The sequence below is a fragment of the Glandiceps talaboti genome, chromosome 7 (genome assembly GCF_964340395.1).
Source record: "Glandiceps talaboti chromosome 7, keGlaTala1.1, whole genome shotgun sequence".
NCBI classification, from domain to species: Eukaryota; Metazoa; Hemichordata; class Enteropneusta; family Spengelidae; genus Glandiceps; species Glandiceps talaboti.
Window position 1 is genome coordinate 9,947,270 of NC_135555.1, and position 18,447 is coordinate 9,965,716.

General features: G+C 35.2%; 1 protein-coding gene across 1 annotated transcript; it reads right to left on the minus strand.

Annotated features, from left to right (window-relative positions):
* On the minus strand, positions 1–18,400 carry LOC144437783 (centrosomal protein of 76 kDa-like). The gene is made up of 13 exons (XM_078126803.1): positions 18,338–18,400; positions 16,712–16,958; positions 15,776–16,000; positions 14,969–15,154; positions 14,025–14,122; positions 13,520–13,648; positions 12,776–12,970; positions 11,361–11,524; positions 10,709–10,829; positions 1,461–1,565; positions 840–947; positions 346–563; positions 1–139 (listed from the first exon to the last, which is right to left on the minus strand). The coding sequence occupies exons 1-13, from the start codon at positions 18,398–18,400 to the stop codon at positions 1–3; spliced, it is 1,998 nt and encodes a 665-aa protein (XP_077982929.1).
* Between the last annotated feature and the right edge of the window lie 47 nt (positions 18,401–18,447).

Sequence of the window (18,447 nt, forward strand, 5' to 3'; positions counted from 1 at the left end):
TCAAAGAATGGATTTGTATTTACAGGCAAACATGACCCACACAGCACAAGCTGATTCTGGATATGTGAAGACTCGTACACGGACTGCAATACGGACATGGTCACCTCGACAATTTATTATCTCTTCACAAACTGGTGACCTGTAAAACAAAATAAAAGTTGTTCAATGTTGATGTCTGAAACAAAGTACTCGGTCATTGTAATGTACATCAGTTAAGTAGTTGCCAAAACCATAGACCCTCCATCCAGGGTGGAGGGTCTATGCCAAAACATATTAAACCACACATCAACTACATTTCACAAGTTCAACATCAAAGATAAACCTGGACACTACCTTAACACTGACCTGAGACAAGTAGCAAAGGCTCTTCTGGCATTTCTGTGTAGGAACTGTATAGGAAATCCTTTGAATGTGTGTCCATCAGGAACAGCCCGTCGTATAGCTTGTTGAAATTCCTCATTACCAGCTGTCAGTCCAGTGGTACGTTCCAACTCATACGCTGCCAATGCAGGTGATAGTAGATAACACAACTCATCATCCCACACACATGTCAAACCCATGTCCTGATGTGAAAACAAACAATAATATCAGTATCGATTGAGTAATCTAGTGGCAAGAGAAGGCCAGGGAGACCAAATCTAACTTGAATACCAGGCACTGTAAACTGCTTACCTTTTGAACGTGGGATAACTGATGCAGGATAGACATAATCATATTGAGAACAGCTGCTATGGGACCCTAGCCTAGTGTGGGGGATTTTGACTACCTTCTCCCTTCAACCTAACATTTCACTAACGAAATTCAAGTTTATCACTGTAATGAAATGTTAATTATCTTACCCTTCTGTGTTCTGTTGTGAGTGCTCTGAGTTGTAGTTCAAGTTCATTACTGACCAAAGCAGAGTCCAGTGAGGATGGTATAAGTGGTATCACATTAGGCCAACTTGGCTATTGAGAAAAGAGACAGGGAAACATAAATTGTTACAAAGTAATTGTAAGATATCATTTTCACATATTTATTTATGAAACTACAATGCACCAATGGTAGAATATACGTCCACCAATACTGAGTAGTCGGAGCAGTTTTTCTAATACGACAGTTACACTATTCATTTAAATATTACTAGTATCTCATTAGTAATCTTTCCACAAAAGTTTCACTGAAATCCATCCATTTTTGGGGGGAGATATCTTGTTTTTCTTCAGAAGCATACAGTCAACTCCTGTCGGTGGATATATACATTAACATAAACATGGTCCCAAGTTACTACACGCCTACACATATGAATTGTGAGGGTTGAAATTGAGGGAAGAAGTTGAGGGTTGAAATACTGGAGAGGAAACAGTTCAACTTTAATGGATATTTGAAGGGAAGTCAGATGTGTGAATGGTGGCTTGTTGATCCTATTATTACAAACACAAGATATCTGTTGTGAGTTTAGACATAAATGGATTACATACCTGATTCCCTAGAGCACATACTGAATGGATAGCATCTGTACTCATTGCTTTCCATAATGATTCATCGTAGAAGTCAAAACGACACAGTTCAACAGCATCTGATGGCTGAAATAGATAGACACACAACTATTAGTGATAAAATGATTAAATAAACATTATGCTATCAATTTCATAATATAGAGATGACAAATATAGCCATATACACACGTACAAATACAAGACAAACTAAGACATACATTGTACACAGACATACCCGGTATACGGTACATACTTTAATACATACATATATATATACACACACACACACACACACACACACACACACACACACACACACACACACACACACACACACACACACACACACACACACATACATACATACATACATGCATACATACATATATACATACATATATACATACATACATACATACACACATACATACATACATACAACATACATACATACATACATGCATACATACATACATACATACATACATACATACATACATACATACATACATTTATATGCATGCACATGCACACCCACGCACGCATGCATACATACATACATACATACATACATACATACATACATACATACATAGAAGTACATAAGTAATGAGTAAACCAGTCCTGGTCAATAAGAACAATACTGACATTTCGAAAAAATATTCAATTTTTTCAATCATGAGTTAAAATACTACACATTTCTCCCGAATTCATAAATGGTACAATAAAAATAGAATTTCATTTTTTAATCTGATCAAGCAATATTTTCAATTTCTTGCAATTTGTTCACCATTGACTCTTTTCTATAGTGAGACCACTCATTTGGTACAAGTTATGAGAGATGAATTATAAATGTATACACCTAGTCACGATTAGTTTGTTTTTGTTTGAACACCTAGTCACAATTAGTTTCTATTTTGGTTTCAATGCCTAGTCACGATTAATTTCTATTTTGGTTTGTCAAATATAGATTTGGTTATTTCCAACACTACTATTTGAATTCCTTTGTACATCATATTGGTATCACCTTTCCGGAAGTTATTCACAAATATAAGAGTTAGTGTAGGATTTGCATTATAAATGAAGGGAGTATGTGAATAGAGTCAGTATGAGTTTCAACTCATATTTCATTCACTAAATTAATATAATTGTGATAAAATATCAATTTTTTATGCGAATTAAAAAAACTGACAACAGTATATAGTATATCTTTTAATAGTAACATTTAATACTTGAATTACAATTTCTAAGTTGAAACCATGCAGGATGTCTCAAATTGCTGATAAATTATTTCTAAATTTAATTTTTTTGTTACATAATTCGCAATTCTCTTTTTATCACCATGATTATCATTCTTTGTGAAGAGATGTCGCAACTATGAATATTTGATGCAATTATATGGAATTTATTATTAATATTGTGAAGTGATAAACACTTGATAATGACTTTAAAATTACACCATAGAAAGTCATTTAAAAGAGGAACCGCCTCTCCAGGAAATAAAGGTAAAGTTTGGGTACTGCAGAGTTATTTCATGATAATAATATCGCATACATTAAGCACGATTTTAGAGTAATACCACATTGAAATTGTGCCTCATTTGGGGATTTTTGTTGTGGGCCACACTTCCTCATGGGAGTCTGTATAAATGCATAAACAATAGGTGAACGATGAATATTCATGAATATTTTTCATTTAAAAAGCATTTAGGAGTCGTGCATATATTCAATGCATAGGTTTCAGAAAATGTCCTAATTTCCTCGAGTGACATTCCCCTCAAATGTGTGGGTTCTATTAAAGAGAGGTTCACTTTTCTTTTCATACCAAGAAATATGTCTTTCTGTGGAATTTTCAAGCAAAAACTACAATGTACTACAATAGTATATTCATTCATATGTCTAATATTAGACCTACTAGGCAGTAAGATGTGAGATGATGACTCATGGAGTCAGACACTGACAATACTAATCCTGTTGATTCAGATGAAAAAAAATAGCGACAATGGCGTTGTAGCACAACTGTATTTGGTTGTTGCAATGGGCGTGGTCTTGAATTGCTTACATTTTTGGAATCTTTTTTTCATGTTCCTACTCATGCCTGTTATCTTTGAAATATACATCATTTGGCTGTAGCTACATGTATGGGCATGGTCTTGTTGTCAGGTATATTTGCATACATGTTGTGAATGTTCATTCGCTTGCCTATTAATCCCTGTTATTATTTTTATGATATACACCATCATTTGGCCAGTTTCTGACAAAAATTTTTGAACAATAACTGCAGAATAACACCTCCAGAAACATCCCCATCAAGTTTCAGCCCCATTCATCTTTTTTTTTTTTCTCAAGAGATAAGTTTTCAACCAAAATTGAGATTTTTAGACCTAATTTGCATATCACTGATGGAATGATCATGTTGTGAATACACCTTCATGTACACATCTGTATAGCCATCCCCAAGAAATTTCATTCCAATCTGCCCAGTGGTTTTGGAATTATAGATTTTTGACCAAAAAGACATTTTTAGACCTAATCTGCATATCACTGATGGGATCATCATGTCATGAATAATTCTTAATCTAAACACCCCTAAGAATATTCCCACCAAATTTCAGCCCAATCTGCCCAGTCGTTTTTGTGTTTAAGTTTTTTTGACCAAAAAAAAATATTTTTTGACCCAAATCATACATCTGCAGTAAGATCATTTTGATTTGAACAATTTCCCAACTAGACACCCAAGGTAATATACCCATAAAATATAATGGCAATTGGTCTAGCAGTTTTTGACTTTAAGACAGACAGACAGATAGTGGCTTTGACATGCCTAAAGCACTATTGAACCTTATCAGTTCAGTTGTGCTAAAAAAAAACGACAATCGTGCACAATGGAAGCTATATATAGAAGTGCTATTGTCAAGTAGAAGTGTTGTGATATTTAAATAGCACGACACAGCAATTGTGAGTGCAATACTTTGTACGTCATGACTTACAATCCATGCCATTGGATACTATAAATATTACGGACTAGAAATATCACAAATTGTTCAAACAATGCAGTGCACTAAAGTGGGGTTCCTATCCTCTCTTTCTTTCAGTATAAAAATAGCCATTCTCCAGTTCATTTATACAAAAAAGAGCTTAATACATAATGTACTAAGCTATTATTAAAAATACAATTGGTGAACAGATGGAGAGAGAGATTGTTTACATATAAATCATCTATATATAGATCGGAGTTCTTTTCATAGAATGACAATAAAAGACTGGTAGTTTTATCCGATGAAAATAACCATACTTTTTCATTGAATTCCAAAAACATGTGAGTTAACATAACAGTTGCTTTTACAAAATTATATATATAGGTGGGTAGGAAAACCAACATACTGTAATTGAATCTTTTCAACACTCGATTTATTTTTAACTGAATATTCACAAAAGCTTTTTCTGGTTAAATAAGTACCTCCAACATACTTTATGAGTTCCCATATTTCAGATTCAGCTGTCGTGACAAATGTCAACAGCAGTTGCACTGAAACTGAATGCGGCTAGCCCGACAGAATTAGTTATTAATAAGTATTGTCTACTTTCTCCCTTTCACTGTCCACCAAATCCAAAGTGGACCTTTAAAAAAGTAATCCCAATAATGAGTATTATAAATTATATCTATATAAAGCAAAATAACATCAACTATTAAGTTTTTGTATTTAAACATCAGATTATTATTAAAATCTAGGCGTGAATAATAGTTGTCTGGCAGAACTAGAGAGAAATTGGGTTTTGAACAGAAGAATAATCCTATGTAATCCTTGTGGTGCCTGTGATAAGATAACACTAATGTGAGAACCTGAGAATGAAACCCTGGCCTTTATACAGGCCCTTGTCAGATTACGAGTACAGAATCAGTTGGTTAGAACAAAAAAATAAACACTAATGTGAGAATCTGAAATTTAAAACCCTTGCTATTATAATTTCCTTTTTTTTATTCACCAAAATATTGTCTTTCTGTGCGAGTTTCCAAAACTCCTAATCACATCAGGGTCTATCTGTTATTTAGACTTGGAATGGAGTGAGTTTATACAGTCTAGTACTAGAAAAAAACAGCAGTCGTCAAAATACAGAGCAGTTTGACATCGGTACTTACTGTATATCTGATGCTATTTGTGGTTGACAAACTGAGAATGACAACATGATTAACTTGTGGCTAATGCACTGAGTCTATTAGAATAGTGTCGTATTTCTAACAACTGCTATTTTTAGCTAACGTATTTCTATATATAGACAAAAAGACAGACGCGGTCACTTTGTTTTATATCCTCTTCGAAATAAATCTGCAACTTTTACGACAGACGAAACCAACCTATTACTTTTTTAACGACCGTCGATGACGATGTATGCGAGTCTCGTGGTTGGTCATGAATTTTATTCCTAGTTTCACCTTTTGTTCAGATGTACTAGTAGCAGACTACAGGCTCTTCTTTTAATCTTACATCCCCCCTCTATAGTGAGTCATCGAAGTCTGCAGTATTTACAGACAGAAAATCCCAGGTTGATAGGATGCATGAAAGTAAACGTAGAATTTGTTGATCATAATTTGGGTGTGTAAAATAAAAAGCAAACAATTCATTATTTTGCGTTTTGGTTAATTATAAAATACAACTGAATGAAATATTTGTAATTCACCGACTGCATGATGGCCATGAATTTGGTACAATATTATATGAAACAAAACAGCGTAAAAAAAAACCCCACAACTATATATTCACATGCTTCCATGTACATAATATAATTGCAATATTCATTTGCATACAGGTATGGTAATAATGTTGGGGAAATTGCATGAGTGCTTGCAGTGTTCTTTGCATTTGCACTTTCAGGAGCAAACTGAGTGAAATTGCAGTAGAAAACACTGCAAACACAGGTGCAAATACTCCTGTGTACCTACACTGCCACTTATGCAGAATGAGCTTCTGTTATTATCGCAAACAGCAAAATTCTGTAAAAATAACACAATGCGATCGTGCACTTTTGTGTGCAACTAATGGTTATACCCTCATTTGCATATCATATACATACAGGTATGCAATTATGATTTCGGTATTGCACTGCAGTGCAAATACCACTAGTAAAGTAACAGTAGTATGCGCACACACCATCGTAGTAAGTAATCTCTGGTACATATATAATACTCTTCCAGGGGTCACAGTGTTATTAATATGTTGATATACAATGGTGCTTCCAGGTGTTCAGGTTGGAGTAAACAAACTCTCAATTGGTTAAAAATAACATTTTTTTTCTATATTTGGATTATTTTTATGAGTTTTTATTACCATAACAATGTAGAGATAAACGGCAGTAGCTACACACATTGAAACTTTGACAGGATGGTTAATGTGTGTACAGGCACCCCTTTATAGGTATCCATTGCATTGTAGACTAGCATTACTAGTGTTTGGACTGGATCACAGACACAAATTTCATCTGTGAATGATTTGGCGTTTTCTTAAACAAATCAACAGCAAAAATACACAAAAACTACAAGTTGGAGAAAGCAGGAATAACTAACATCTGTATTTTCATTTCTGAGGCATATACTCTGTTAACGGGACAACCTGAATCAAGTGTACCCTTATACTGTTTTACACAGAAAGGATAACGCCATTTGCACAGCTCTATATAGCTGTAGCCTGTAATGTTATTTCAGTTGTCAGTGTAGAGTTCATATTGAATTACAATATCATCAATACATTGAGGTCTATTTTAAGGATGAAAGTAACTACATGGATACACTTGTAATGTGATTATAGAAATGAAAAATTTCAATCTGGTGGTATTATTAGAAAGCCAGATGAAATTCAATCATGGCTTTACAAGCCATCAATAACGTACAAAACCTAGTTTTTGTTAAATACCATATTTTGGTTATGGATTGCAGTCAAATTGACTACAATGAGATTATAGATTGCAAAGGGATGTGACAGATGTTGTAATAAAAATAGCGATTTATGTTCAGTTAAAGTGAGGTGTTTTAATATGTTAATTCTCTTTCTAACATGGGGGGGGGGTATTTGTTTGTACCCCAAAAAAGTATTAAACTAGTCTAAAGGCTATACGTGGCTTTGAATCCTTCACTACGTCTAGTGGAATGTGAAGCTGAGATGAATGTCAAATTCAAACAAAGCCGCCCACAAACACACACACACGCACGCATACACACGTACACACACACACACACACACACACACACACACACACACACACACTGCAATTAACATCATGCTTGTGTTCAATCAAAGAACTCTGCCCAATAATAAGATAATTTTCATCGTGGGTAGTTACAAAATGTCCACATATTGTGCATTTATTAGAAGTGACTTAAGACACTTTTTATGTCACTATTGGGTTTACTCATTTGCATGTTCATGACTTCTGATTCCTCTAGATGTGGAATAGGATTTCAAGGCACAGATAACCTTTATACTAATGGTAAACTGACTAACAGAAGCCTGGAGTTGGTGAAATCTTTCAACAAATGAGTCAATGTGAAAAGTAGGCTGGGAAATAAAATTCAGAAAGATAACCCTTGTACAACAATGTACTTCTGAAGAATTTAAAACCTGCAATGTTGTCAAGGGTACCATTTACAGAACTGTATAATTATGTAGATTACAAAGGAAACAGTAGATATAAGACACCAACCCAAGGTGAATTCACTCAAATACTAACTAACTTCTCTGCTTGCTCACTAACTCTCTCCTGCTTGTCTCTGTGTGTTCCCTCCCTCCCTCCCTCCCTCTCCCCTCCCTCCCTCTTCAGCTCTGTCTGTCTGTCTATCCCTCCCCTTTCCCTGTCCTGTCTGTATGTCTGTCTGTCTGTCTGTCCTAATATGTGGGGAGGATGGTGGGTGTAATTAGGGGTAAGGAGTGGTTGATAGTTAACATCTTTGTAGTATGTTATCATAATATTACTTGTTCTGCAAAGTTACAACTGCAAACTGGGCACAGGAGGATATGAATAATATGAATGTATTGGATGATAAAACATATCTACTATACTTGTAGTTATTAAAACCAAATCCCATATGGCCTGCCCTAGATAATACTACACTACCGAAAATGAAATCACATTCAGAGAAAAAAAATTAATTTTCCATTAAATAGAGATTACAAGAAATATGTTATTATATGCGATGTTAGTTAGATACAGAATGTAGGTCAATCTAGTGATTAATTGTCAATGACATATCTAGATCTGGAATTAATTACTGATGTACAACTGACTGTTAGGATAATTTACAAAACAAACATCAATTTGTAGCCTGGCTATGTTATTAATTTATGAGAAGAAACGTGTCAACTGCATCACAGTACAACACAAACTAGGCTATTATGATGTGGATGACATCATGGAATTAATGTTAACGAACCGTGACGACATACAACACATAGTAATAATACTAAGATATATGTATATATACAGTCATAATGTTGAAATGTTAAACAAGGTAGTTTAGTTTAACATCAGTATTTGACATCCACCACCATATAAAGGATGATTGCACAATGTTACACAAGCTCAATAAACGAACTTCAATCATATAGGGGGAGGGGGTCTGGCATTTAATGCGACTGCTGAACTGCAATTTTGCACTTCTAACCAAATTTTGAAAACTTTCACGCCTTCAACAACAAAAAGTACTGTATTTACTACCAAAATTTTGATAAGGGAAGGGTCTTTAATCAAGTGGCCGTCCCGCCAGGGTCATGACCACAGCCGGACAAAGCGTTCTTTGTCTGACCATAGAATATTCATGAATTAACAATACCTTGATCGAGTCTTTACCATATCCAGTTTGAAGCTGTGGCCGCCACAAACTGTCGCAAACCTCTAACCCAGTGGGGGCAAAGATATTAAGGAGGTGTGAAGTTGATTACAATTGATTGCTAATGTGATATACAGTGCTGGGTTTCCAATTATTATTTTACATTGTATCGATCATAGTGGTTTGACTGCTACAATTTTAACCATATTTGTACACCATATATAAATGTGTTGATGTTGCACTTGTGAACGTTTCTATAGGGGGAGGTGAAGGGTGTTTTTTTTTTTTTGTTGCTTCATTGAGCTTGTGTGACATTGTGCAATTGTCTCTAAGGTGACTTATCTTTTTGTCTAGTTTCTCATCACTTGACGAACCCTTCATCTATTTTTAATAATCTGACAACATCAAAAATAACACCTTTATGGCCTTATTTTTCGTGGTTTCTCATGACCCAATCGATACATTTTGTTTAATCTCAAAATTTCTTTTAAAATACCATCATCTGTGGGTAGCTAAATCTCCGATGGTAAGATGGCAATTATTATAGTGTATTTGGGTGAAACCTATCATTTAATCTTATCAACTCGATATGTCTACACCACCAGGTTCTGAGGTGTTACCAATGACAACCAATTTAATTATCACTTCATATTTAATATATTACTACTCTTTGAATCAAATTACAACATCAACACTGTTCTGTAATGAGTATCAAATAATCATAGGATATAAAATATGTTTTACAAACAGAACACATTTTTCTTTCTTTCTTTTCTTTGTTGAAAAAAACAAACACTGTATTCGAAGTTAATAGGGTGTATTGTGGTAACATATGGTTTAGATATGGTAAAATTCTTTGTTGTGAAAAGTAAAAAAACCGAGTACAATATGTTTGAATCTATTGATAGACTCAATTTGTTAAAGATGTGTATTTAAAGGGACACTGTATGTAACTGACGTCCACTTTTGATTTGTGATTCTTTGTACAAAATAGACTGACAATACACATACTAAAACTCAATTGCAAGTAGATTTATGTCAACACAATGGCATAGAAATGGTGAAATATGTGTACAGAGGCTTAGAAACCAATTCCGTTGTGTTTTTTGAATATATTGGTAACTAAAATATTATGTCAGACTGATATTTTCATTTCATATTATGAATTCCAGGTTAGAGCTATATAAATGACTAGATATGATTAAGCATGCTTAGTAGTTGACATAAACTAAGTATTTTTCACTATGTAACAAACGTTCTATAGGGGTACTGACTGTGATTGGGGTTTGTGTTACATCTGGTGTAATTTAATATCTGACTGTTGCCACAGAAACACTGATGGTTGAAGGCACTGCCTATGGTTCTATGAGGGTACTGTGGTTATAGGGCTGTGCTACAGTTGGCGTACTTACCTGGCTGTTGCCATAGAAACACTGATGGTTGAAAACACAACCTATGGTTCTATAAGGGTACTGTGGTTGGGGTTGTGCTATGGCTGGAGGGTCATCTGGGTTTATTGGCTGGTGAATATATCTGGGGGGAAAAAGAGAGAGAGAGAAATGGACTTTCTTATTTCATGAACTTTATCTTGGGTAAGTGATACGATCAAAGCAGAATACTACGGTTCCCTGTATTGCTCATAGGACAGGTATTAGGAGTCTGAATGTTTGAATGGTTTGAGCGGCGAGCTGAAAATCTACTACAAGTTGATGGTTTGAGCCTTGTCACTGTTTTATATTCTGAACTGCTAAATCAGTGTTCAAGATTTGAATGACCAGCAAGTGATCCACTCAACTCAGCTGTCAATGGGGATCTGGTAGGATAGAGGTTGCTATGTGAATGATATACCCTAATATGCATAATGGTAGCAGGGAAGACATGCTCCTGATTTCAAGGGCATTGAGGGAGACTATGTCGACCTGTCAGAGGTAATAATTGTAATACTGTTTTGAGCACAATGTAGTTAAGTGTTATATACAGTAGTACATTATCATTTTTCTCATTAATGTTATAAAATTCATTTTCTAGACTGCACAAAAGCTGTTGTAAAATAAGTTAACATACCTTTGACCAGTAAGACTTTCCCAAAACATGACTAATCCATCAGTTGATAGCGTCATTACCCAGGCATGCGCTGTTCCTTTAGTTTTAGTACCCACACATACATAGGCATTTAATCCAAAACCCAGTAATAAACTACATAGCAGGACTGCATGGTCTTCACAATCCTGTCAACAAAGAAAAGAGGTTGTCAAAATACCCAGTAGCTGTGATTTTTCACTATTTTTGTCGATAATTTATTTACTGTTACACTAAACTTTCCCTGGAAAGTTAAATATTTCTGATTAGCTAGATTACCTGTCTTTAGTAATCTTTGTTACATAACACATTTGTTTTCATACAACCTTCAGTGATTGGCTTAGGCTGTGTCACGTGGTATGGACAAGTGACCCATAGTGACCTCAATTTGCATAAAGAGGGCAATATTCATTTTTTATATTCCTAGGGCACTACTACAGTAGCACAAGACTAGTCCTACCAGAGATTTTCTTTCACTCTTGAAAGAAAATGTGCCTGGGAATGTCATGTGACATGAAATGCTTATCGCCTGACCTTATTCGGGCACTAGTAGATGTCATATTACCCTTTGTGCTGTGTATAGCAACTATTTCTCTTGGCTTTCAGCTTTGGTTAATAGTTGCTGCATAACAGCCCTTGAGGTAATAGATATCTACTAGCGCCCTCATAGCCAGGCACTAAGTGTATAATGGTACTGTGTACACTGGCTTGATGTCCACGTGTACAGAATCGTCACTCGGTACAGAAAACCATAAATTGTAAAGCTGTGGGATAATGATAGGGGTTGATCACTAGGTGATCATACATACTTCAGTGAGTACAACAACATAGGTCTATACTAAGAACAAAAAAAATAGGACTGCTGGGGCTTTACAATAATTTATAAATGTATATGCATATTTCATATTTCCACTCATTTTTCTGTCACTGTTCTGACAGCTTCTATACAGCCACCCTACAGGCCCACTGTAATGGAAAACATATACATTATCTATTAATATATGTCTACCTTGTTGTGTAGTACATATCTACTTTCTGTGACATATCCACAGTTATATCAATTCTGAAAAATAGTAACTGAAGTCAAATTGAAATACCATGAAAATTGAAGTCGCATACATCAAAGGGTTGAGAAGCTTGGAAAGGAACAATACATATTATCCTAAAAACAAAATTATTTTTTAAGACTGCCACTTGGTGGCGACCTTCTCAACTGGAGTACCATAATTCAAATTTTGCACGCAAAATCAATGTAACCTGACTTTGCACCTCAAACAGGGTCCTGACCTACCCCAGACATATAGAACAGTCCACAAGGAAGTCCAGAAATCAAACACTTGTGCACAGTCTGTGACAGAGGGATTGCATCTTATTCTAGAGAGTGCCCTTAACTAGCTTACCCCTTTATTTTTACACAGGAATGCATGCATAGAAGACCACAATTCAGCCTTAGCACCACCACTACCAACAGTAGATGTCCTTTCATAGCCAATAGCACTGATAAATCTAGCTGACTCTCTTGGTGTGTCTAGCAGTCTCCCTGCACGTAGTGGTCTCACATAACTACATACAGGCCGATTTGTACCATTCTCATCCTGCAAGAAAATTAGGGTTTTTTTTTATTACAATCTAGTGTAATTTGATTTTGTCTATATAAAATAATCAAGCACTTTTTGAAATCATTAGTTGTAGATATTTTCAATCCATTTCATTCTATACAAAGTGAGAGAGGGAGAGAGGGAGGGAGGGGAGGGGGAGGGAGAGAAAGAGAGAACCAGAGATAGAGAGAGACAGAGACAGACAGACAGACAGACAGACAGAGAGAGAGAGACAGAGACAGACAGACAGACAGACAGACAGAGAGAGAGAGAGAGAGAGAGAGAGAGAGAGAGAGAGAGAGAGAGAGAGAGAGAGAGAGAGAGAGAGAGAGAGAGAGAGAGAGAGAGAGAGAGAGAGAGAGAGAGAGAGAGAGAGAGAGAGAGAGAGAGAGAGAGAGTGCACATGGGAGGGAGGGGGGAGAGAGAAAGAGAGCATCATTCTCTTTCTACACATCATGATTCTATCACACCATTTGTGCTTACAATTCAGATTCATAAACCCTTTTGAGATTTAAAGTTCTGTGAAGAAAACTGCTTACAACTTACCTGTGCAAATATTTTAACAAGTCTGTTGTTATGTGAATTTCTTATTTGTAAGTATTCTCTCCACCACTGTTTAGCATACACCAGAAACAGTCTCTCTCTTTCTGCTGTTCTGTTTCTTTCAAGAGCAACCTGGGAAGAGCATATAAACAATTATCAATAATGATATTAGTTTTTATGCTGAAACAACTTTATAATTATTGCCATTTATATTGTGTCAAAAATTATATTGATTTTTTGTAATTAAGAAATTAAAGTGGTTAGATTACAAAATATGAGAATATCTTGTATAAAGTATTTGATGAGGCACTCCTATTTCCTGCATATTGTTGGTGGATGATATGAACCTCGTCTCCTGGCAAGTATTCGAGATGTTCCTATCTGAAATAATGGCAAGATTGTATGTGTGTATTGTGACATGAAATAAAATGATCTTCTCGCTAAAAAATAAGAGTGAAATTTGTGACATGTATGATGTGAAGCACTGGAAGTATGGAGACTAACTCACCTGTGCTGTGATAATGTCTTCTTTTAACATCTGTGTTGGTGTTGGTATCAATTCTAATCTTAGTTCTAGTACTCCAACAGGAACTTTAGACTCTGTGCCTGAAATTCAATCAAGATCTTGTCATTTTCAAGACTTAGTACAATGTGATACAAACTCACAAACAAACAAACAAACAAACAAACAAACAAACACACACACACATACACACACACACACACACACACACACACACACACATAATTAATACACCCCTTCCCTTAATGAACATATCATAAATCAATTCAATTTATTTACATTTTATATTGTTCAAATAAAAGTGTATGCATTGGCAGATTATGTTATTTATTTGTTGCCATTACTGTCAAGTATACACTTTGTAACATATCAGTAAATGAATACAAAAAATAGACTTGAATCTTGATTTTCACTAGTTTGCACCTCAGTGAGCTTTTTAAAGTTATCAACACTTGCTAACATGTTTGGGTGAATATGGGATTTTTTCACTTTCGTTATAATTTACTCATAAATATCACAGTGAACTATTTGAATGTAAAACTAAATGTGACTGGCAGTATGCAGGGCTCCTCTATTCAATGTTAACATGCTTACACCTTACCTACCATTGAAAAATGCATCCATAGTTGAAATTTGAATTGAATTTTTTTTTTCTGGACAGTTCTGACTTGGTGCAGTAGACACTATTAAAGTACACTATTGACTTCATTGAATAGCGCCCTCAGTGGTCGAAACACTCTTCTTGCATCATTGCTTCCCAACATGAGTCTCATTGCACAAGAAGTGTTTCTGACCACTGAGGGTGCTATTCAAAGAAGTCAAACGTCAATTACCATGAAAATGCCAAGCAATGTTAATGAGGTATATATTCTACTATAAACTCATATAACCTGGATAAGACTGGAAAAATGAGGAATGAGTGCACTTACCAACACCCATGAGTTCTATGGGTATATTCATACGACCACTAGCTGATGCTAATACTGATCTCCATTCCAAGGAGTGTGATGATACTAGAGTTGTATCACCTGAGATGTCAGCTTTAATAAGAACCATGTGAACTGGATCACATATAGACAACATAGCAGTACTGTCAGCCATACTTGCTGCATCACCTACATCAAGACACACAAAAATCAAAATCAGAATATATTAAAAAGTTACATTTTGAACACAGAAAACAACATAATAGTACTGTCAGCCATACTTGCTGTACACACAAATCAAAATCAGAATATATTGAAAAGTTACAAAAATGAAAATACATTGTTGAACACAAACGATAAAATGGTAGCATTGTTGCCTTGACAGCCATACTTGTTACATCACCTACATTATGACACATGCAAGTCAAAATCAGAGAATATTGAGAAAAAAATTGCAAAAGTAAAAGCACATTTTTGAAATGGAGAAAACAAAGACATGGACATAATGAAACAAAAAAATAATGAAATTGTAAAATAAAAATAAAATAATTAATATAATGTATTTCAATGAAAAAAATCTTCTGGTAAAACTTAACTTTTATAGATACACCAGGACCCAGAGACTTTTTGTAGTAATGAAATTATAACTCGGGTGATCCTAAATATATGGAAGTATGAAGCCAGGCTGAAATATATCTATTCTATAGTGTTCACCCCTATCTCATCATCATATTGATAAGCCCTTCTGTGTGAAACACATTTGGATCATTCAATAGATGTACAATAATAGGGGTGAGAATTTAAACATACCTGCGCTATCTTTGTGTAATTCTAATAGAAATCCTTCCTGTATGTCAGGTTCACAGGCACAAGCAGTAGGTCTGGATTTAAATCGTTGCCCTCTAAAATTGATGTGTAAAGTGAATGTAGCATTAGCCTGGCCTGGTAACGGTTCTGGTTCCTGCAGATGTTCTAGGAAGGCTTTACCACCCAGTATTTGGAGATACAGGTATCTTCTGGTTGGATCAATGTTTGCTGTACATAAAAACAAAAGTTGTTAGTAAACCTGTCACTATACTGCTAGATTTTTAGACTTTTATTGATATATTAGGGTCTATATCATGGATTGCTAACTATGAAAGTCCTTCCAAATTTGATTAACTACAACAGAATACATTTGTTCAAAATACAATTTACATACAAACAGCAATCATATCATTCAATTTTACTATATCATATCAGATAATACAAGTACAATAGCAGCTAATACTAAGTGTGTACATATACACCCAGGACTGAGGTGTTTATAGCTTATAGTCTTACACTCAGATCACCAGGGTTGTCGGTGGCCAAGTGGCTAAACCACCCGCCTCTTACCACTTCGGTCAGGGTTCAAATTTACCACGTTGTAAGTAAGAAGAGTGTCATTCAGTTTGACTCTACCGAACACTCAGGTTTTCCCTGGGTACTCCGATTTCCTCCTGCATTAACACTGAACCCATGAGGGATGGGCCCTCACTGGACTTCTTGTGAGACAAGTGTTTATATACTTAAAGAACTATCATCGACATCTATACTAGTATGTTTTGGAAACCGAAACAAATAATTAAATAAATAAATAAATGAATGAATGAATGAATGAATGAATGAATGAAAGAATACTTTTTTTAAAAGTCTAAGTATTTTTTGTTTAATAATTATCTAAAGCACTATATTCACTATTTCATTTTCCAGTATAACATGTACCTTTTTGTAATGGTATTTTTTTCACCCTGTCATCTTTATCTCTAAAATGAGCTGCTGGTCTTCCTCTTTCAGCTTTTTCAGGAACACTGTCAAACTGTAGTTGTCTCATCACATCATCAACAAGTCCACGCTGTCTAAGTGCTTCCATCAATTCTTGCTCTGACATAGGTTCTTTAGATCTGTGTAACTGTTCTTCATTTCTAATTGTCTCAAGGAGAACCTCTCTGACTCTGGATTGGATGTCCATCTACAGGGTATGTGTACAAAATGGTTGTTTATTCTTGGATGAATATTCAAGTTGTTCATTTTAGGATACAAATAGAACTCTTGTTGGAAATGATACAAATGCACTTTAATACATTAATATTAGTAAGTAGGATCTGTTAGACTCTCTCACAGTCCTCGGAGCATCGCAATGCTAAAAGGGTTATTTTGTATGTACCGATATCTACTGCATAATTGTACTATGGGCCCTCATCGACTACATAGGGCAAATGATTTGTTGACATGTAACTGCAATGCTTGGGGTGTCAAAATAACATGGAGTCGCAGTAACATGTCAACAAATGATTAGCCCTAATATGTAGTTGAATGATGAGGACCCACAGCAGAAGGATATTCTAGTACAATTATTTGGTAGATATTGGTACATACAAAACAGCTAATAGTGATGCTCCCGAGGACTGGTTAGAGAATTTAGTGTAATAATTGCATATACGGTTGGTATTGACACTGCAGCGTAAACTATCACTGCAAATGCTACTTGATACATGTACCTGTATGCATATGATCATATAAACAGTCCAATCCATATGGGTACAGGTATACAAAATCATATGAATGAGCATTTGTATTTTTACAAAATTTGGCCCACGGTGGCAATGAGTTTGCGATATAACATGGGTTGATGTTCAGGACACCTGACTTGTAAAATAATTTTTTATCACTATTTTAGTATTACAACTGCTGAGATAAAAAAAACTTCAGCGACTATGCTTGGAATGTTGATTTTTTCACAAGTTATAGAAAATATTAATATGACAATTTATTTTCATTTTTTGCTTGTTTGCTAAATCAGGTAAAGGTTAAAAAAGAATACAGGATAATTATTATATTATTTGTTCTAAGTTCTACACTTTTAGAATCAACCAGAAACTACATCAACAACATTGCTACTACGTAAACGGCGGCAGCAATACACCATTCAGGTGAAATCTATTGTGGTCGCTGGTAATTACTTCATCTTACAAACATAAAAAGCAAGCAGGTCCTGTAGTCAACAAATATTTGTTGATGTCATACTCGTTCAAGAATTAACAAAATATATCTGAGTCTCAACACTGGACGTCACGATGATGCCTTCGTAGGCCAAATTGATGGGTTGAAAATAGTACTTAGTACTACAAGTACTTCCGGGATTATACATAGTTACGCGATATTACACGTTTAACACCATAATTTGACAAATTTTGGAATACAAACTGCTAAAAATGGTACAAGTGATTCAAGGATTTAAAAAAACAAAATGGATTTTCAACGATTTAGCTGATTGTCAATTATTTCACCACAGACGGTGTTGTCAAAACATGAACCTCGCGCATAGCGTGGTGGCTTGCAAGTTCGTACCTGTGTCAGTTGAGAGTGAATTATCTGTTTCAACTCCGAAATCTTCTCCGGCGGTAGTGTCATTTTGTCAGCAGGTTACTATAAACTACTTCTGTCTTCGTGTGAAAATA

Bases quoted from the DNA above. Each gene is read 5' to 3' on its own strand.
- LOC144437783 (XM_078126803.1), bottom strand. From the start codon at position 18,400: ATGACACTACCGCCGGAGAAGATTTCGGAGTTGAAACAGATAATTCAC. The intron at 16,959-18,337 runs GTACGAACTTGC...CATACCCTGTAG, and splicing joins TTCACTCTCAACTGACACAG to ATGGACATCCAATCCAGAGT. The intron at 10,830-11,360 runs GTATGTTAACTT...TTTTCCCCCCAG, and splicing joins GAAAGTCTTACTGGTCAAAG to ATATATTCACCAGCCAATAA.